Genomic DNA, 20972 nt, shown 5'->3' on the forward strand with positions numbered 1-20972 from the left:
TTACTTTTAATAATCTTGATCTTTAGTCCTCTCAGATAATGTCCTAGAACTTGATTTCATTTTTTCTTTGTCCCTTCTCACAAAATTCTTCAAAGCTTTAACAAGCCTCTTTTGTAAATCCAATATAGGAAAATTATCCAGGTCACTCTCTTGGTTTGCTATTTGTATATCCCTTTTAATTATTAAGACATCAGCCGGTTTCTTTTGTATGTCCAGTGTAGCTTCTTCTTCCATATCATTCTTGTAGCCTGTCATTTTTAAATCCACTTTCAGATCAGTCTCAATCTTGTCAGGTAAAACCTGTTCCTCTTCCATAACATCTTTTAAACACAGTCTATCCCAAATCCCAGAGGATCGTTGGTTGCCCTCTCCCCTCTCTGGAAGAACTTCACAGCTCCCGCTGCCTTAAGAAGGCTCAAAACATGCTTAAGGACCCATCCCACCCGGGACATTCTTTCTTTGAACTATTACCATCTGGCAGACGGTACAGGATAATAAAAACAAGGACAAACAGGCTGAAGAATAGCTTCTATCTCAGAGCTGCAACTCTACTGAACTCTACTGTATGGTGCAATATTAATGCAACATCAGGGGTTGTGCAATGGTGAACAGAATGTGAAGGATGTGGGTTTTTTATTCTATGGCTTTTATATTTATAAGGTGCACTGGGGATGGCATTTAATTTCGTTGTACGAGGTACAATGACAATAAAGTTTACTACTATTACTACTACTACTAGTACTACTACTACTACAGAGGCAGACGCTCTTAAAATTAATTTCTAGGTCCATTGTTCAAAAATATCCTCCAATATGTCCAGAGTTAAAACATGTTGCTGCATTTTGTATTAATAAGTCAAATTTAAGTGTTCTTCTCCTTTAATTGTAATATTTAGTTCCTTCTGGTTCCCTCTGGTGCCCAACCTTCAAAGTCTCATTCTTTAAAAAAAAAAAAAAAAGAATTCAAAACAAAAGCATTTTCCCACAGGGAGGATTCCTATAATTAATTCCAAAATCTTATTACAAATCTGTCTGGACCCTTAGTCCATTTGTAACTTTTCAAAATCTAAGTTCTAATTACCCTTTTGCTGTTTAGTCCAAAAAAGCCCTCCATTTTTAAAGTCCTTATACTTGTATTTAAAACCTCTTTCGCCAAAGATTGAAGGAGACTCACCCGGTGTTTTCAGATTTGCCAATCCAAAGGTCCCTAATAGCTGAAAAGCAATTAACAAGCAATTTCTCAAAGTGATAAGAAAAGGAAGACTGGGAACCCAGTGTCTTTTCAAAGGTGCCAACCGCAGTTTGAGCAAGATGGCTGTTCCCTCATCTCCCAATGCTCTAATCCCACTAGAGACTGCTGTCTTGCAATATCCTCCAAAGGAGCAACTGTCTGGAGCACTAGTGGGCGATCTCAAGTCCTCTCCTTGTCCGGAGAGAAATTACGAAGAGCCAGTCTACTCACTGGCTCTTCATTCCACTGTGGTCGACTCTGCTTCTGGCAGAGCCAGGTTGTTTGCCATTTCTTCCCTGGAAATCTAAAGTCATTTTTTCCATAATAGCTATTTTCCATAATATCCATAGCCTTCAGCTTTAATTGCTATTTAGCAGGTTTCGTATCAAAATAGGTTTCTCACTGCAACCAATCTATTCAATGAAAATGTTATTGTTCCAATTTGTAATTCATTCTAAATGAACAGGCTCCATGGCAGTTGCAATATCTCCTTTTTAAGGTCTTCTATTTTTATTTGAAAATCTTTTTGATTTTCTTCTTTTCTTTACCAAGTAACATTCCAGCAGACAGTTAGGACAGCCATTAATCTCAAGTAGGTTTGAAATATAAAACCACTGAGGTTCAAGAAACAACACCCAAAAACGTACCTTGAAGCTGTTGAACATAATGTAACTAGACTAGCAGGTTAAGCTATTTTATCCACACCATGCATTTCTGACACAATTTTAAGAATTTTGCCCTGGTGCGGCCTAATAAAAACAAAATGTAGCAGCTGAGGTCTCTGTGTGACATACTGGCTTGGCTGTACATAATACAAAGCCTTAACATGTTCTGACTGTTTAGGTTGTGCAGACTCTTGAGACAAAGCTATGGTTTATTCTTTGTCAACAACCTGCACTCTGAACTCATGATTTGTTTTTAGTTTATAAATCCAGATGTGTTATTGCCGATTCACACAACACAAGCTGGGGGGGGGGGGTATTTATGTTTTTTGCACCAAGCCATAGTATCTGGTTCACGCATAATAGTAAAGTATTGGCAGCTGCACAATTTGGCACTATACAGATTCATCTTATGCACCAACTGCACCCATTCCTGGACCGGGAGGCCTTGCCCACAGTTGTGTATGCCTTGGTCACTTCCAGGTAGGATTACTGCAACATGCTCTGTGTGGGGCTGCCCTTGAATACCATCTGGAAATTACACTGGTCCAGAATGCAGCGGCATTCCTCATATTACACCCCAGCTGCGCAAGCTGCATTGGCTTCCAGTGTTTTTCTGGCTTCCATTCAAGGTGCTGACTATAACTTTTAAAGTCCTCCATGGCACGGGCCTGGTTGCCTATGGGACCACCCCTCCAATGAGGCTATGTGCCTTCTCAGTAGTGGCCCCTGCCCTGGAGAACACACTCCCCTGGGATCCAGCAGGTCTCCACCCTTCTGGCTTTCTGGAAGGCCTTAAAAAGCTGAGTCTAAAAAGCATTGGAAGCAGATGAGGCTGGAGCACAGTGACTATTGTGTTACTTTAGGGCCCCAGGCACTGTTTGTTCTTTGGAATCTTGGGGGGGGGGGTATTGTTTCTCATGTATTTTTATTGTTGTTACTGTGAGCCAGAATTATGGTATATACAAGATGGGCAGCCACATAAGTTTCCTACATAAATAAAGGGTGGATTTATCATCAGGGTAGGACAAAAACAAACCACATTATGGCTGCGCATTATGTACAAACTATTTATTTATGGGATTTTTCTACTATTTCAGCCCAAACACCCTAGGCAATATACAGATACCAATAATAAAATAATACAGCAATAATAAATAAGAATAACACAACACAGCAATACAATCAAATGAATACGCCTTCAGACTATGACCTTAAGCCTGAATGCAGAATTCTGAGGTCTGGTTACTTTTGTGCTCTTCTCTTCTCTTCCATCTAGCTCCCACTCTGGCAGCGAGAACAGAGAAAACAACCCAGGAACTGGCTGGATTCACACATCGTAGTAAGCACCCAAGCTATTACTTTAAATATTGTGTGAATCACACTCTTATAACTTATTCAAAAAATATGGTTCCTGCAAACTTCAGCTTAGTGCCATGTGGAAATGAAGATAATAGGAAAGCAATGGAAGATACTCCATATTTCTAATAGGTAGTTGGAAGGGAACATCTCAGAGGTGCAGCTTTTCTAACTATGTCATGATAATTCTATTTATAAATATATAATACTGCCATGCTTCATACAGACTCATTCAATTTGTGCTTTCCAATATTTCCTCTGCCATATAATCCTAGAGAATATTGCAGCTTGATGCACTTACAACTGGAGAATCATTAAAAGTATTTCTTAAGTACTAATATATCTATATGGAGGGGGGAACTGTGAAGCTGGCTTTTTAAAAAAAATTATTAAAGTGATACTATTATTATATCTTATGCACCTTTTAGCCTAGAGGCTCCATATTTTATACTGAGATATTACAGCTGACTGCACTATAATATTATTGTTGTTGCTTTTATTCTCTGCTTGTACTGCACTTATTAAAAAGGCACATAATACTTACTACTACTTTGAGACACAAAACGCTAACACTTTTTTTTCCCAAGCCACTCATACAGAAAAAGATTTTATTCTTAAGCTGTAGAGAAAAATAATTCCAAAACCAAATGAAATAAACTGGATCAGGAAATGCTGCCTGGATTCTAAAACATTAGCCTTTGACACAGAAAGCTTAAAATCAAATGTGTAATTATCTGTTGCAAGACTAACAGTAACTGGCTGTTGGGGACCAGGGGGGAAGTCAGGTTGTAAATCAGCTGACAGTTAACCTTTGCAGACCAAGAAGCACATAGCTTTAAAAAAAAAAAAAAAAAAGACTCCTAACCTATCAAAGACAACAACTTGAGTTCCACCAATAAGGCTTAATGCCCTCATTCCTCCTCAGCTGGTCTAAATGACCACAGTGGGACCACCCCAATAAGCATGGTTAGTCTTGGGTATACAGAGCAATCAGGAACATCCAAAGTAGGGGTGGGCAACCTCTGAGGAGCCCAGGCTGCAACTCAGTCTCCCAACCTTCTGGAGGGAGAGAAGGAGGAAGTCGCCTGATAAGGGGATGATATCACAAGAGGCGTGACCGTTTTTTTCAGCTCAGTCATTACTGAATGGAACAATTGATTAGATCATTTAAAAACTGTATGTATAATATATGGACTTATCAGCACAATTAAATTTAACAAAAGACACCACAGACAGAAAGGCCAAGTAGCAAATTTACCATCTTCTCTTCATATTCTGGATCGATTTCTTTTTCAGACTTAGTTGCCTTTGGAGGAGGTTTGAGTTGAAATGGAGGATCATTTTTCTGTAAATAAAATGAAAATTCTCCAGTCATGATCTACTTAATAGATTAAAGAAAAAAACATGTTCTTTTCCCAACATAATACAAATTAAAACATATTAAAATGTAATAGGGAAGTTATAATTAACACTGGCATGTCCTCTATACTTCAGGGTACTTTCCATAATCTTAAATAATGTGTTTTATCTCCATTAGCAATACTAAACCATTTTTCTAACCCCACCAAATTATCTTGATGGTTTCTCGGAAATGTAAATTCAGAGTACTTGTGATAGCAGCCTACAATTACTAAAGCTTGTACATATATACAAAGCCTCCAGAATATGCACCTGAGTGACATGCCTTCAAAGAGACAAATTTATGGGGGAAAAAGTGATTAATGACTACTAGACATAATGACTAGATCAACAAGAATCCTGCCTTCAGTATTAGATGATATATCAATACTGTACAAAATGCGTAGGCACATCAGCAAGAGGGAGCTGTCATGTGAGCTTCTGTCTGTGAGCTTCTCAGAGGCAGCTGTTTGGCCAACATGGGAACAGAATACTGGTTGATCTGGCCTTTGATCTGATCCAGCATGGCTCTTCTTACATTCTTATTAGAGTAATTATGATTTAAAACTGTACATATACAAACATCAACCACAGTTCTTTCACAAACCCTTAGGAAGAGTAACTGAGATTCAGGCAGGTTCCACATCAGTAGCTGTCTTAAGTCTGCCACAGCAAAAACCATAAAGACTCTTGAGAAACATTAAACACTACACATTTTAATACATAATTCATTTCATCAGTTGCATTAAGTATTATACGCACAGTTTCAAAGAAAAATAATAACAGAAATAGAACAGGAATTTTTTACTATCAATTCAGCTAGAGCAAACAACTAAAGTACATAGGAAAATTAAACTGATTTTGTCTTGTGTGTCTCCCACAAAAAGTATTTACCAATTTTAACATTATTGTGTATTAATCAAAACCATCATAAATGGCCAGCATTTACTTTGGTTACTAGTAAAATATAAAGAACCTGCCGATAGACTTATCGTATGCAATATATTTGGGTTGTTTTGACATTTCAAGGATTTTAAACCTCATTTTTTAAACAACTCTGAGAAATAATCTGTCACCTGAGAACAATACTTCATGCTTAGAGTATACAAAGATACTACAATAAAGCTATAATTCTACTTCACCCAGTGCCACTAAACACAGAGGGACTTATTTCTGAATAAACAGGCATTAGGTGGACTGTAAAGTTTTTGACCCTTGGTTCACAAATCACTGATATTGTTACAAAAGACTAACATAGCCACTTCCCTAGAATACACAGGCATAAACATATTGGTTCATTTATAACATTAGTAAATATATGAACAGATTAAGAAACATATACACAAAACAGGTAGATTAAGGCCAAGCAGATACAGGGAAAAATAGATAACCACACATATTTTTGGTCAGCCTATTCAAGTTCAGTATAAAAAAAACAAAGGCTGGAAATTCCTACAGATGAAATTAAGTCTCCTGCCAGATTACACTCTGGCTGTGTTCAAACAATATCTTAACCCATGCTTAACTGAAATAGGCTTTACTGAATTAGTTCACTTGGTACACTGAACCATAAACACACAGGCTGGATTTGAATCACCAACAGCCAGGCATTTATTGCAAAACTAGTCTAAAAATCCATGTAGCCTAGCAACTTGTTTCCAAGCTTGTGTCAAAAGCTTATGGGTGAAACTGACTAGCAGAGGATCCTTTTTTTTTTTTTTTTTTGGCCACATCAGATAATCAAGTAGATTTTCTTGGAGCATCAGGAAAGCCATGCTGGATCACATCAGAAGTTTGTCTCTTCAACACTTCTTCCCTACAACAGCCAATCAGGTGAGGACTACACCCTACAGCTGCCAATAAATCTGTCAGTGTGAGCACAGGGAACCAGTCTAGTAGAGAGGTAAGCACTTCACACTAACAGAGAATAAATTCAGATTTAATCCTTCATCAGACATGTAACTCACTGGATGAACTGAGTCCCAGATGCTACTGCAAAGTTCTTAGGTTTCTTTCAAATAAAGCATTTAGGGGACAGAGAATGCCATATATCACCTTCCGCTCCTCAAATGGCTCATAAATAAATAACCACCCTTCATCATAAAAACATAGGCAATCTTGCAGAACATGCCTGAAGCATCCCATTTCCAACAGTGGCCAAAGAGATACAGCCAGAATGCTACCTCTGCAACTGTTCCCACTCCTTGTTTTCCCAGCAACTGGTGGCGCAGAGGAAGCTAACGGTTCTCTGTAAAAGACATACTGCCTGCAGCCCTGTTCATGCAGCACTGATCTTCCACCCTTCCCTTCCTTCACCACCCACGCTCCTAAAAAAAAATCACTTTTCAGAGGAGTGATGCCTCAAAGACTGAACATTGCTGCCTTGGAAACCAAGGACCAAAACTGACCCTTGCCTTGCTCTTACCCTAACCCCTTTGCTCTACACCAGTAGAGGAAGAGTAAAAACAAAGGCTCCCTTGAGTTGAACTTTACTCCTGATGACCACCCAGACAAGATCTCGCTTCCTTGCTGATAATGTGGAAGTGGTCAGGCATCATTTCTGCCTTCCCATTCAAGTATCAACATAGCAATATATCAAGTATCAGATCAACCTAGTTTAGCTTCATAAGATCCACCTAGTTCAGCCAGATGTCATCTCCTGCAGGGAATGAGTGTCTCTCTGAGGTCAAGCCTGAATGCTGGTTTTCTGGGGTGCCTCCATAGAGAGTTCGTGGGGCAGGGGGGTTGTCTTTTAAATAGCAATGCAGACAGAATTTGCCCCTGCCTTCTCCCCAGATTTCAGACACATTTTGCAAAGACCCGGCTCTCAAAGGCTCTAATGCTGGAAAAGGGGGAAAGAAAGAGAAGAAGAGGACGACCAGCATCAGGGTGGATGGATTCGGTTATGGTGGCAATGGGTGCACCTTTGGAAGACCTAAAAGACCAGGTTAGGGATAGACTGTCATGGAGAAAATCTATCTATGTGGTCGCTAGCAGTCGAAAACGACTTGGTGGCACCTAATCAATCAATCAGTCAGATCTTCCCGAATGTCTTTTCCACCCCCCAGCCCAGCCTCCAGACGCGGGATTTCCTGGTGGCCTCCCATCCACGCCCGAACCTTCCACCCTGAGGACAGCCTATGCCAGCCAGGCGGGCCTCGTCGGACAGCCGACCCAAAGAGCCCCAAGGAGGGGAGGGCGCCCATGCGAAGGCTGGGACGCCGGGAGTCCAGCGCCGAGGGGGACGAGCCCGGTTGCCGGGGCGACAAGGCGAAGATGGTTGCCGGGGCGACGAGGCGAGGGCCTCCCCCCGCCGCTCCCCCCCACCCGAGTCCCACCTCGTCCTCGACGGGCTCCTGCGAGAAGGCGGCCGAGGTTGAGGGCTCCTCTTCGCCGCCCGACAGGCCCGGGCTGGCCGAGGCCGGCGTCGGAGCGGGCTCTGCGGCGTCCCCGGCGTCCATTTTGGGCCGGGAGCTGGAAGCGCGGCGCCGAGGGGAGCGGGACTCCCGCTCGCCCCAAACATCGCGAGAACCCGCGAGAGCTCCGCTCCGCACGCAGGCGCGCTTCGAGGACGGAGGGGCGGGGGCGGGGCGGGGAGCCTGGCCACGCCTCCGGGGCGGGGCTCCTGCGGAAGCGCGGAGGAGGCGCGGGAGCCGCTGGGCGCTCGTTTGGCGCCGGGTGGTTTCCAGTTAAAGGGTTTTCTCATGAAAATGGGTCACCCTAAGAAGGATTCCCTGGAGAAGGGTCCCTCCTAAACTAAGTCTGAGCTAGCCGGCCCCGGGGCCGCTAAAGCTAAGCAAGGTGGGAGAGGAGACCACTCGGAAAGCCAGGGAAGCAGGCGAGCTGGGGTGCCCCGTTTTTATTCCAAAACTGGGGAAGAGAGAGTGAGAGTAAAGGGAATCCAAGGTGCACCAATTATCCCTTTCCTGTAAAGCAGCGTTTCTCAACACCAGCCATTTTAAGCTGGGTGGACTTTGACTCCCAGAATCCCCCAGCTAGCTGGCTGGGGGATTCTGGGAGTTGAAGTCCAATGTCTTAAAGTTGCCAAGTTTGAGGAACACTGCACTAAACCAAAATGAAAGAAACCACGTTAAGGCCTAGAGCAATGTGTGAACCAGCTACAATGGCTTGTAAACCCTGGATTAAGTGAAGTGTGAACTAGTCCACCGAGCCTTGATCAGCCAGTGCAGATTAAAACCAAGCGCAGCTTAATACAACCCTGCCAGCGTCTCAGCACTCAGTGCATTTGGCAAAAGTTGGTTTCTGCTGAAAAGGACAATAGGATAGGAATAAAACCGCCGACTAAACTTGCTGAGTTCGGAGTCTGGACCCTTCTCAGGTTTGGACTGTGCCGTGCTGTTGATTTATATTTCTTTCCTGCCAAACGCCTTACTCAAAACACGTTATGAACTAGCCCAGTGTTTCTCAACCTCGGCAATTTTAAGATGTCTGGACTCCAGCTCCCAGAATTCCCCAGCCAGCCATGCTGGCTGGGGAATTCTGGGAGTTGGAGTCCAGACATCTTAAAATTGCCAAGGTTGAGAAACACTGAACTATCCCCTTCTGAAATGCATTTGTTCTCCAGGTCACACAAGCGTGGCTGGATACAGCGGGGCACGTCTGGCATTTCAGGCTGAATTCAGTCTAGACAAGTGGGTTTATAACCGAATTCTGTAGGGTGGGAAGGGTATCCCTCCCGCCCGTCCTCTAAAGGAGACACCATTCCCTTCGCCCTCCGCCAGTTCCTCCGGCTCCCTCCATCCCCAATCCTCCGCCAGCACTCTCTGGCTCCCGAATGACTCAAATTCTCAATGGATTCTTTTTGGATTTCCCTATTCTGCGGTTTTTACAAACCTTTAGAAGAGCCCCAAGCCCTTTGATGTGTATTTCTGTGTGGGTGGGCTGCATAATGTTCAGGAGCAAGCCGGCATTCTGGACAGCACCATAGAACAAATTTTCATTTTAGGACCCCAGTTGCAATGAGCCATGCTCGTGTTTTTGCAGTCTGAGAGATGCTGGACCCCTTAACTGCGTTCCTACGAGGCTGAGAGCCAGCCATGGAAATTTGCATCGGCTTGCTGAGAGTCCCCCCTCCCCTCAGGTGCCCTGAAAGGAGACACGGAGTCCATCATTTTGGGCAGGAGCTCCCCTTCTGGGTAGGGCCCTCCCTCCAGCACCCTCACGTTTAATACTTAAAAAGCTTCTAAAAATACGGTTTTTCCAAGGGTTTGGGGGACAAAGGCAATGGGAAATGTACCAAGCTGGATGAATCTAGCTGCTCCAGTGTTATAAAACTCTGTTTTTTATGGTTTTCTTGAATTTATATTTAATATTACCTATTGTTATGTCGTAGGATTGATATTTTTGAATTATTCTCATGTCTTGTATTTTTTGCTCTAAGCCACTTAGAGGAGCATGACTGAATTGGCGTAGATGCATCTGTAATGAAGAACTATACATACATACATACATACATACATACTGACCTTTCCCTTGAACATTGGGGCTATTCATTCCTGTATGTCTTTCCCCAGCAAGAGCTTGTCTGGCTTCTCCCAGCCTGCTAAGGGGTACATAATGCCGTTTGCTTGTTTGTGGTTTAGCACACCAGCTCTTGTGATTTACAAACTATGGTTATAACTTGGGTGGTTGTGGGAACCCAGCTTGTTATGGCTTTACTGAGTAAATATGGTTAAGCCAAAAAGGCCTTACTGAGATACGCGGAGGCAGCAACTCATCCCGCTTGTAATAACGGGAGACTGTTTTTCCTTGCACAGATCTGTTAGGCAGAAGTTAATCAGTATTGCCTGTTGCCGTTAAATTTCTGCCTGAATTCAACTCCCCTCCGAGCCAAATTCAAAGACTAAGACAAAGTAGAGTTGTGCAGAATTTAAAACTCACCAACAACACGGTTTTTCCTTTGCAGCTCTACTGATTTATTGTGATATAAAACCAAACCACTCAATTTTTTAAACAAGTTTCCAACCCAACTGTATATATGCAGGAATGTCCACAGGCATGAGTCAAAAATGTCATGGGGGCAACCACAACAGTGTGATAAAAACCCCACCCCTTTTTATGTGCCACACATGTGATGCATATAAAAGGTGGGTGGGGCTTCAATCACATGGTTGCAGATGGCATATTGACTTTTTTGACCCACCAACACCACCGGACACCCCTGTGCATAGGCACTGTTGTTTCACCACAACTGACAGCGTGATGAGGACTTGCCAGTTTACCAAACAACCTTCCATTATTGACACATTTTAAAAAAAATCTTTGGGCTTAAAAATTCCACTAAACCACAAAGCAGGATTTATAAAACGCAGTGCCCAGATTCTCACAAAAAAGTAAAGAAACCACATTGTGGCTTGCTGTGTTGAGTGAACCCAGACAATTGTGGCTGATTCAAAACTAAACCAAACAGTGATTTAGCCATGATGGGTGAACTAGGCAGCCAGTAACAATTTCCACTCTCTCTTTTTTTCTCCAATTGAGAGTTTGGAGAAACTTGGTGAAATGAACAAGCTTTGTCACTGTGGAGTCCTTGGGGTTCTCTGAGCTTGGTTCTTTTCTTGCAAACGTTTCATTACCCGGCGAGGTAACATCTTCAGCTTTGTCACTTTCATCCTTGGCTCTGGAGGTGGGCTGTTGGTCATAACAAGGGCGCTTTGGATGCAACTGACACATTCATCAATTTCTTTAAAAAGCAAGGTTGAAATAACGCCTTCCGGGAAGTGCAGAGCATTTAGGAAGAGGTGGAGACCAGCTTTGCTGCATCTCTCTAGGTTGCCGATGTGGAAACACACTTAGATTAATCTTTATAACAGCAGCAGCAACAGCCTGCCATTAGACTGGAACAGAACCGTTCTGCTTTCCAACAGAGAAAACTTCTTCTTGTGCCAAGCATTTGGCTAGCCCTGGAAGTTAGTTTTGCCATATCAGATTCCATACTTCAGATTTAACGATCCCCCGAAACGTATGCAATAATAAATCAGTTTGCTGTTAATTTGCTGGAATCTCTGGGGGGAGCACACATCGTGCATAGGAAGCACACATTGCAGAATAAATGTGTTACTTATTTGTAAAAAAAACAGAATGTAAAATTGTATGACATTATGTTTATGTCAGAGGGGGGCTGTAGAGACCTGAGTGCCAAGTCCTCCCTCAACGAAGCTCACTGCGTAAACTTGGCCCAGCACTCTTTCTTAACATAACCTACTTCACAAGTTTGTTATGAAGATAAAATTGCAAAGGGGGTGGGGGGTGGGAATCATCTCCAAAGTGAGTGATAACCTGCATTTCCATCAACTCTCCAAAGTGGCTGAGACGGAAGAATAAAATCACTTCGTGCGAGATGGGCGGCTATATAAATGTGCCATATAAACCAACCATCCATCCATCAATCCATCCATAGAAGAATATATAGAAAAACGAAGGATAACATTCACCTGTACTGCCAGCAGGAGCATCAATTTGGTGAAAAGAACCGGGAATGAGGGGTCTCCTCAAGGGGAGGAGAAAAAGCCAAAATGGCAGCCCCCATTTGCAGTTGTGGGTTTCATCTTGGCGCACACTCAGAGATACACACGGAGAGATGTGCCTGCCAGGAATGGAGAACCCAGAAATTTGGACTTGTAGGAACTACAGCAAAGATGTCTTTCCTTACAGCCATGTTTCCGTACCTCGGGAACTTTAAGATGTGTGGACTTCAACTCCCAGAATTCCCCAGCCAGCTATGCTGGCTGGGGAATTCTGGGAGTTGAAGTCCACACATCTTAAAGTTCCCGAGGTTCGGAAACACTGCCTTACAGTAACTAAAGGGGGGTTAACAATTGGAAGACCAGAGGAACAAGTGCTTCCAAAGGCGATCAGACAAAAGGAAAGAAAATTTGGGAATTAGGAAAAATGGAGCATCCAGATCTCAGCATCAGATAGCTAGGCTGGCCTAGGCTGAAAGCTTAGTTGGGTGTGGCAGGGCTAGAAGGCAAATTCTGAGAGTTGAAGTCCAGCAACAGCATTGTTGTGCGCGTGACCTCCCGGGGGGCGGCATTTTTGTTCTTCTTTTATATTTATTGAGAATTTTACATAAAGTAAAAGACAAATCTAAAGAAAAAGAAAAGAAAGGAAAAGGGTTCAAGAAAAGGGGGGGGGGAGAAAAAAGAAAGAAAATTAAAGTTATAAAAAATAATGACAGCCAACCTTCTCTTCAGTTGATACTGACAAACCCTCCCTCCTTTTTCTGCCAGAAATCCCTTCAACCCCCTATTAAATTCTCATCTTTTTCAGTCCTTAAATGCATTAAAAAATGCATCATTTCACTTTCTTTCTTCTTTTAGCAAAAAGTCCATAAAAGGTTTCCGGTCTTTTAAAAAAAGCACTTCTTGTTTTCTTCCTGGCCAATGACCTCCCCAGGAGCTGAGCTTGACCAGAGGGTGTCTACCCTGCCCTTCTGGACAGGGACAGTGCTACAGCTACTTTTATTCCATAGGGATTTTTCTCTGAAACGCCTGGGTCCATCGGGCTGAGGAGGATGGGGGTTGGAGTCCTGAGCTGTTGGAGGTGACTGAACCGGAAATAAAATCAGCACCACTGAGACCTAGGTGGCAGCACTAGGCCAAATGCTTAGGCTCAAAAAAAGCTATGCAAGGTTTGGTCTGGATGGGAGACCACCAGGAAATCTTAGGACTGGAAATGGAAAACATCTTAGAAGAAGGCAGTGGCACATCTATATTTTCACACACACACACACACACACACACACACACACAGGGGCACCAAGAATCCAGCTAGACCTGAAGGCAATTTACTTACTCTTGGTCTATGTATCTTAGGTCTAACCACCAGTGTATAGCCAGAAATGTCGATTTAACGACAATTACAGAGTTGTAAAACCAGTATTACCGACGATAGTTCTCTCAGTCTTCAGAGTTACAGTATTAGGGGAAAGAAACATTTTGTCTCACCCGGTTATCCGGCTGAACTCCGCTTTGACTCGTGAGTCTCATCGAGTTGCGGGTTCGCTTGCGGAGCGCCCCGCTGGCCCGCGACCGACGGAAAGGTTTGGGTGCGATTCGCTCCTGGCTCCCCGCACGCTCCGACCTCCGAGCAGCTGTCGGCGATGGGGGGGGAGCGCCGGCGCCCCCGAGTGGCCGTGCCCTTTCTGCTCGTCCAGGCCGGGTTTTCCTCTCCTCGGGGCGGTGCTGGGCCGCGGAGCAGCGCCTCGCGCGGGGGATCCAGGCCGGGTTTTCGCACCTCTGCCAGGGCGCGCCGGGTCGGCTGCGGGCGAGCGCCCAGGCGGGCAGGGCGCGTCGGCTGCGGACCGCTGGTGGCAGCAGCTGGGCGACCGCCCTTCTTCTTCCGAGACCCTCCTGCCGCGGATACCCCGCGCCCGCCGGCCCTCCGAGCAGCAGCCCACCAGGTAAGTAAGGGACGGGCGTGGGCGCAGCCTTTCCTACAGGAGGAGACGGACGGGGCGCGCCGCGCCTGCTGGAACTCGAGCCGCAACTTTGGAGGCAGCTGCCCCGTCCGCCAGCCTGGGCTTCCTTTCTTTCCCTTTCTGCTGGCTTCGGATCTTGCCCCGCCTTGGCTTCCCTGTGGCCGCGTTCTCACGACGCCCTCTCCCCTGGCCGGCCGGCCGGCCGGCGGGTTCAGCGAACTCAGCCCGAGTCCTAAGTTTAGGGCCCCGCGAGCCGTGCCGCGCCCGAGGATGCGGGGCATGGCACGCTTCCCGATCCCGTGATCTGCGGGGCAAAGGGTTGTGCGAACGGAGCCCGGGGCTCGGAACTCCGGCTTCTGAGCTGGGAGCGACCGGGCAATGCGGGCGGAGTATCCTGCCTGCCCTTCGGGACTCCGGAGGGTGTCCGGTTGTTGACCCTCCCGCTGCTCTGGCTTTGCCCGTGTGCACCGAGCCAGATACGAGCTGGCTACCAGGTTGTGGTTCACTATGTTCTGTGAACGCAACCGATATTGACTCGGTCGCGCGCGACAGAAAACCGTGGCTTGCTGAATGTATTTATGTATTTAATTGTTCGATTTCTAAACCGCCCATTACCCAAATCTCTGGGGCCATTGTTTTGAATTCTATCCCAATTACTTGGGAAGATACAGCAGAATAGTGGGAAAATCAATCTCATTATTTGCTTTTCGATTGCAAAAAAGTGAATTTTGCAGGCTTGGAAGGACACCCTTTCTCCATCCGATGCACCATGGAACAAAGTTTTATGCTTTTACTATATTTAAGCATTTTATGATCCAGAATCCTGACTTGAGGAATATTTAGAAACGTCGACTGTGGGCATATGTCAGTGTGTGTTTCCTTTCCTGATTTTTTTTTTTTTTGGTGAGTGGGCGGTCCTACAAGGAAAGCAACAGAAAAGTTTACAATTTAATATTTCAATATCTCATATACACAGACAGGGCTGCTTTTGATTAGTACAAAAGCAGTTACATTTCTGTAAAGTGAGGATTTTTTCCCTTTCTTTCTTTTTTTTTTTTTAAAGTATGGTTTGTTGAATAAGCCGTCATTGCTTGGGGTCACATACCCTGCTAAGCCAAAGCCACCAAACATATCACGCTGTGGCTTAGCATCACACAGGAACCTGACCTGACCTACGGCCACAATTCCCTGTAATTAAACCATCAGGGAAACACAATCGTTTGCGGTAACTTGCCTGGGACTGTGACCTGAGTTCCTTTGATGCCCTTCCCAGGGTTTTGGAGCACGTTTTTGCCAAATATGGAATGTAGAAGGGTTAATCGAGATTCATGTGTGCTTTGATCGATCTGGGTGACAAAAAGCAGCCACCCAGCCCCAGACGTGGCATTTTCCCACGTTCACCAAAGGCATTCCTGAATGAAAGGTGTATGGGAGACACGGAGAAACACAGCCCCATCAGTTTCTGCTGGAAGACAAAAATGAAATCAATGTGCTTTGGGATTAAAAGATAAAGGATGAAGGGATATTTATTTGTTCGTTATTTCCTGTCTTTTCCCCAAGAGCCCAGGGCAGCTGATATGAAGATTTCCCTTTGTTTTTATCTGGGCAACGTCAAGGCTGTGAGATGGGTTGGGTGAGAGAGAATCGCTGGTCCAAAGTTGTCTGCTGAATTTTCACACTTTAACCCAGTGTTTCTCAACCTTGGCGGCTTGAAGATGGGTGGACTTCAACTCCCAGAATTCCCCAGCCAGCATAGCTGGCTGGGGAATTCTGGGAGTTGAAGTCCACTCATCTTCAAGCCGCCAAGATTGAGAAACACTGAGTTAAGGTACATGGTTATGACCAGGAAGATCCAGGTTCATAGAAGTTTCCTCATGGCTTTGAGCCAGGCACCCTCTCTCAGCAACTTACTCTCGTGGAAAAAAACTGAAAGCAGGGGTATTATAATGCCACCTTAAACTCCTGGAATGAAGGAGAGATATAATTCAAATTAATTGAGGGCACAGGAAGTTGAGGAATACTTTCCCGGTGTCTTCATTATGTTTCTCTTTCCTCTTTTCTTCCACAAAGGACTCAAGGTTACACGACTAGGAATCATAATGAAGGTATATCCATCTGATTCCCCCCCCCCCAGAAAAAAATGGTATGCAAACAGGAGGTTGTTTTTTTTTTTTAATAAATCTCATCATTAAATTGATGGGATGTGGCTGAATCCAACCCATCGTTTTGCTGCTTGGAAGGGAACTCTTTTGAACCCGGCAGTCCCTGCTTTCTGCAACTGCTAGGCATATAAAATACACTGAGCTTTCATGGAGAATTCTTGGCTGGCTGAAATACGGGCTTTGAAGTTTGGCTTTAGCCATGAAAAGCAGGTAAACATGGTATAAGGACAACCTCTAGAAATGCGTTTCATCTGGCAAAGAAGCCCAGCCATATGGGAAGTTGGAACCTTATCAAAGAAAGGAAGGAGAGTCCTTTTTTTACACTATTTATTTATTTACTTACTTACAGTATCCTGCTGCCTATCCCAAGAAGGTTTTCAATGCGTACTTTTAATCACCTCTTTAACTGTCTAGAAAGCAAACCATGTAGATCGGTGTTTCTCCACCTTGGCCACTTTAAGATCAGTGGACTTCAACTCCTAGGATTTCTAGAAGGCAAAGCATGTAGATCAGTGTCTTTCCACCTTGGCCACCTTAAGGCCAGTGGACTTCAACTCCCAGAATTTCTAGAAGACAAACCATGCAGATCAGTGTTTCTCCACCTTGGCCACTTTAAGAACGGAATTCTGGGAGTTGAAGTCCACCAGTCTTAAAGTGGCCAAGGTGGAGAAACACTGATGTATACCATGGTTTTGGGTAGACCACATCATTCCTCTTGGTTTGGGAGGGAGGAGATATCCCAGAGCATCCCCCCTTTGCTGCACTGCTGAGTGTAAGTATTTTGGACTCACGGCCCAAATAGCAGATCTGAAAGATGTAGAAAGCTCAGAAAACTGCTTTGCTCTTGGGGCAGGATGGGCTAGTGGCTCCTAAGCTAAGAGCTTTTACGCTTTCCATAGCAGGAGTGGGCATTTGAGAATCCTTTCCCTTTTTTCCGGCTTGGTCACCTCATTGTGGAGAAGCTGACCACTCCCTTGGCTTTCCTCAAGCCAGTTCAGCTCTTAGAATGCAGAACTGGGCAACTTATCCCCGACCCGACCCCCACTAGCCGCCTTTTTTGCAGGAGCAATCTATGGGGAGCTATATTATATGCCATTTGGGGGACGAGGGGAAACCAGAGCAAAAATCATTGGGCTTCCACATCTTCTCTCTTTCTCGCCTCGTGTGTTTCCTTGTTCTGGACCTCTCTTCTTCTCTTCCTCTTGTGCCACAGGCTGGTTAGAAAGGTGCAAAGACGACTTTGCAAAGGTCCCCCCAACCTTGGGTAATCTGTGAAAGTATGTCCAGGGCTGAGCTTCGTTCTTTGGAATAAGTTGAGCTGTGGTGAAGTAAACCTTAAATGTTCCTCTGCATTAGAGCATGAGGTCATGAAGTTCCTTCTTGCCTCAAGATATTTCTCCACGAGAAATGTCCCCCCTTCCATATAAACCTAGTGAGGACAATGTAGTCCTTGTACGGCCCTCAGCTCCAGCTTTGATTGCCTCCAAAATCAGCTGGGTTATCCACAATCCGTAGCCAATTACCTAGCATAAACTTCCAATCAAGCCAGCTTCCCGCAGGAATGAAAGGCATTTGGCCACAAGCTGTCATCCTATCTTGGGTGTGAATGTTGGTCTTCTTGGACTGGAAAAGCTAGAAAGGATTTGGAAGTGATGCCAAGTAGAGCAATCGGTCTTTCCAAAAGCAAGTGGAGATCAGGTAATGGACCGAAAGTGGGGTTCCTTGTAGGCTGACTGATTCCCCACTCGATGGTGCTGAATGAGCTTCATGGCAGGGCATTTACCGGTGAGCAACTGAAGTAGAAATCTACTTGGGGGATTTTGGGAGGCATGGATGAAGTGGATGCTGGAGTTAACAGCCAGAGATTTTTTGTTTTCTTCCTCTAAGGCAGTGTTGCTCAACCTTGGCGACTTTAAGATATGTGGACTTCAGCTCCCAGAATTCCCCAGCCAGCATGGCTGGCTGGGGAATTCTGGGAGTTGAAGTCCACACATCTTAAAGTCACCAAGGTTGAGCAACACTGGTCTAAGGCAAAAGTTTGCCTTCTTTCAGCCTGTTTGGCAGTGAGGCTGCGGCTCAGGAGAAAACTACAACGTCTTTGGTGCAAAGTGTCCAGATTCAACCTTCAGCTTCTCCAGGTCCAGCTCAGAAGGGAAATCTAGAGGGTTTTTTTCTCCCATTTTTCCTGCTTTCTTCTGCAGCAGCCTCTGAGGCTCATCGAACGGGGAGATGCTCTGACCCTGTGACCTGGTTCAGACGTCGCTTACTTGCTGGAACATGGTTTATTGAATAAACCATGGTTGGTTGAATTCACACCCTGCCCAAAGCCCACCTTTTCCAACCTGGGCACCCTTGGGTTGGAGAGATTGCAATTCTCAGCAGTAGCTCTGCAGGCTGGGGAATTCTGGGAGTTGAAGTCCACACATCTTCAAGTGGCCAAGGTTGAGAAATGCTGGTCTGAGGATAACAGCTACGTAGAGGAGGTCACTGAAAGTGACCATTTATCTTTTCCAGCCAGTGCAGGTTTTAAATGCTCATTTGAGGGCAAGAAATTTTATATCTTTTGCCAAGCATGTGCCAGGATAACAGGCTGGACTTCTGTGTCGTCCCCCATTGGTCCAAACTGCTTTGTTCGTGATCAAATAATACAGAAATTATATGAGGCTCCATCCTGTGGTCTGGACTAGTCAAACAGACTCCACCTACAGAATTCACACAGTGTCCAAATATTTAAACTGCAGCTCTAAGTTGCAGCCCTGTCATAGAATCCCACGTTTATTACATAAAGTCAAATAAGCAGTCCCTTTCCCTAAATGAATTAGATTTGCAGCGTTTGGAGAAGGAACAGCATTGTCATTCCTGGTATCTTAAGTGGTAGCACCCAGCCAATCTTACCTCCTCCCCAAAGTAGCTAAGCAGAGTCAGATTTGGTCAGCGCTTGGATGGGAGACCACAAGGAGATCCTCGGGTTGTAAACGAGACTGGGGAGGAGGCGGAGGAGGTGGCAGCAGTGGCAAAGCACATCTGTATTGCTACACGAAAACTCCATGGGCATCAAAAATCAAGCTCACTTTGAGGGAGTGTTTATTTTTCTTCCTCTACATTTAGACGTTAACACAAAGCATTACCTCCCAAAGGGTGGCCCTGTGACACTGCGTCCACCATCCTCCCTGTTTTCACTCCCCCTGTGGATGTTACTGCACCAGCCATTGAGTTTACTCATCAGTTAACTCAGCACCTGTCTTCTATGGTTTTGGCTCAGCATCTTCTATGAGCTCAACCAATTGTGGTTTATTCCATAACCATGGTTAAAACAGGACTTATCGCCATGTGCAAACCCAGCCAGACAGTTGAGCTGGAGTGCAAAATTCCTGTTCTAGGCTGATTGAAAAGGTGATCATGGAACTCTGGGATGCTGAATGATGATGATGATGATGATGATGATGATGATGGTTGGTCGCATAGTCAGCCAGATGTTTAGACTGGATTTGGCATTTTTATCCACCTATCGAGTCCTTCCCAAAGACCTGGGATAAGCAGATGTTGTTTGATGGTATTAAAGGTCTCATCGCAGGATGGAAGCTGTTCCAAGCTAAGCTGCCTTTTGCAACTGACTGATGGTGATTTTGTCAATATCAGTCAATTGCAAAAGGCAGCTTTTCTGCAGTTGACTGATATTATTATTATTATTGTTATGATCATCTAATAAATCATGAAGGCTTGTAGGTCACATAGCAAGGGAGGTTTCCTGGAAGCTTCTCCGTTTGAGACCTGTGAACTTGAACAATCAAATCATTCGGAAGAGTGAGATTATTTCTGGATATTGGCCAAGCTTGGGCCCGGTGAGGGTGGGGGAGTGGGTGGAAAATGGCAGGTGGGATGGAAAGGAAAAGCTGCTTGTTGCAATAACCACACAGACCTCTTTGTTAATTTATGCCAACTCAGCAGTTCCTCCTTGCAGAGCCACCCTGCTGAGAGCCACAGGTTCACCTGGTTCACCTATTCTGGAGCTGCACGTTTTTGGGTTTTTTTCAACCTGCGGTTGGCGCTGGGTGGCACCCAGTGTTTGATCTCTCATTAATAACGACTTCGTGTTGTTCGTGAAAACGGTGATTCTGAAACGCCGTGACTCTCAGATCTGGGGGTTTGCTTTGGACCCGAGAAAGCGCCAGGTGAAAAAGGGGATGAAGTAAGATGTGTTAGTATAAAACGGGCTACCAGACTCCTCCTGACTTTTCCCCGTGCTTCTGTACAGAATTCACTTCATCATAATGGTTTACCACGATGCCAGTAATGGCTGCGACTCGCTTTAAAAGAAAACGCGGCACAGATAAGACAGCTGCGGTTAAGACAGGTGACAATATCACAACAAAGGCTTCTTGGAACTTTTTTTAATCTATACCATTTTATATAAATAGAGAAATATTTTGTAAAACACTTCTGTATCTGTAGTTGCTATTGAGTCTGTGGTCCAGTATGCTAGAATTCAGAATAATTTTGCTTTCCGTGTAGACTAAGAAATCAGAGTATTGAATATTTTTAAAAACCAAAGGAAAGGGGGGATAAATCTGCCCTGACTTCAGGTTTTGGGTCCCTCCCCACCACAAAGAGATGGGGGGGGCAGCTTCTTACATGCTTCTTCTGCAGAAGCGATGACTTCAGAGTTGGAGATATTTAAACATTAGATTTTAATATTTAAATTTAATTTAAACTTAAATT

The 20972-nt window shown here is 44.7% G+C and overlaps 2 protein-coding genes across 5 annotated transcripts in view; one reads left to right on the plus strand and one right to left on the minus strand.

Annotated features, from left to right (window-relative positions):
* Positions 1-8185, minus strand: part of SMARCA1 (SNF2 related chromatin remodeling ATPase 1) — a 44790-nt gene extending 36605 nt beyond the window's left edge. The window contains exons 1-2 of the mRNA XM_088129166.1: positions 7988-8185; positions 4510-4596 (exon numbers count right to left, since the gene is read on the minus strand). Coding sequence (XP_087985292.1) covers positions 4510-4596; positions 7988-8110 — 210 coding nt within the window. The 5' untranslated portion in view covers positions 8111-8185. The remainder of the gene's footprint in view (positions 1-4509; positions 4597-7987) is intronic.
* Positions 8186-13934: 5749 nt separating this feature from the next.
* LOC103048766 (synaptotagmin-like protein 2) overlaps positions 13935-20972 on the plus strand; it is a 42392-nt gene continuing 35354 nt past the window's right edge. For all 4 annotated transcript variants that reach the window (XM_088129184.1, XM_088129185.1, XM_088129186.1 and 1 more), the window contains exon 1: positions 13935-14073. The gene's annotated coding sequence lies outside the window, so the exon portion shown is untranslated. The remainder of the gene's footprint in view (positions 14074-20972) is intronic.

The sequence above is a fragment of the Python bivittatus genome, unplaced genomic scaffold (genome assembly GCF_059951505.1).
Source record: "Python bivittatus isolate LINGU-HERP-01145 unplaced genomic scaffold, Pbiv_v1 ctg000790_np1212, whole genome shotgun sequence".
NCBI lineage: Eukaryota > Metazoa > Chordata > Lepidosauria > Squamata > Pythonidae > Python > Python bivittatus.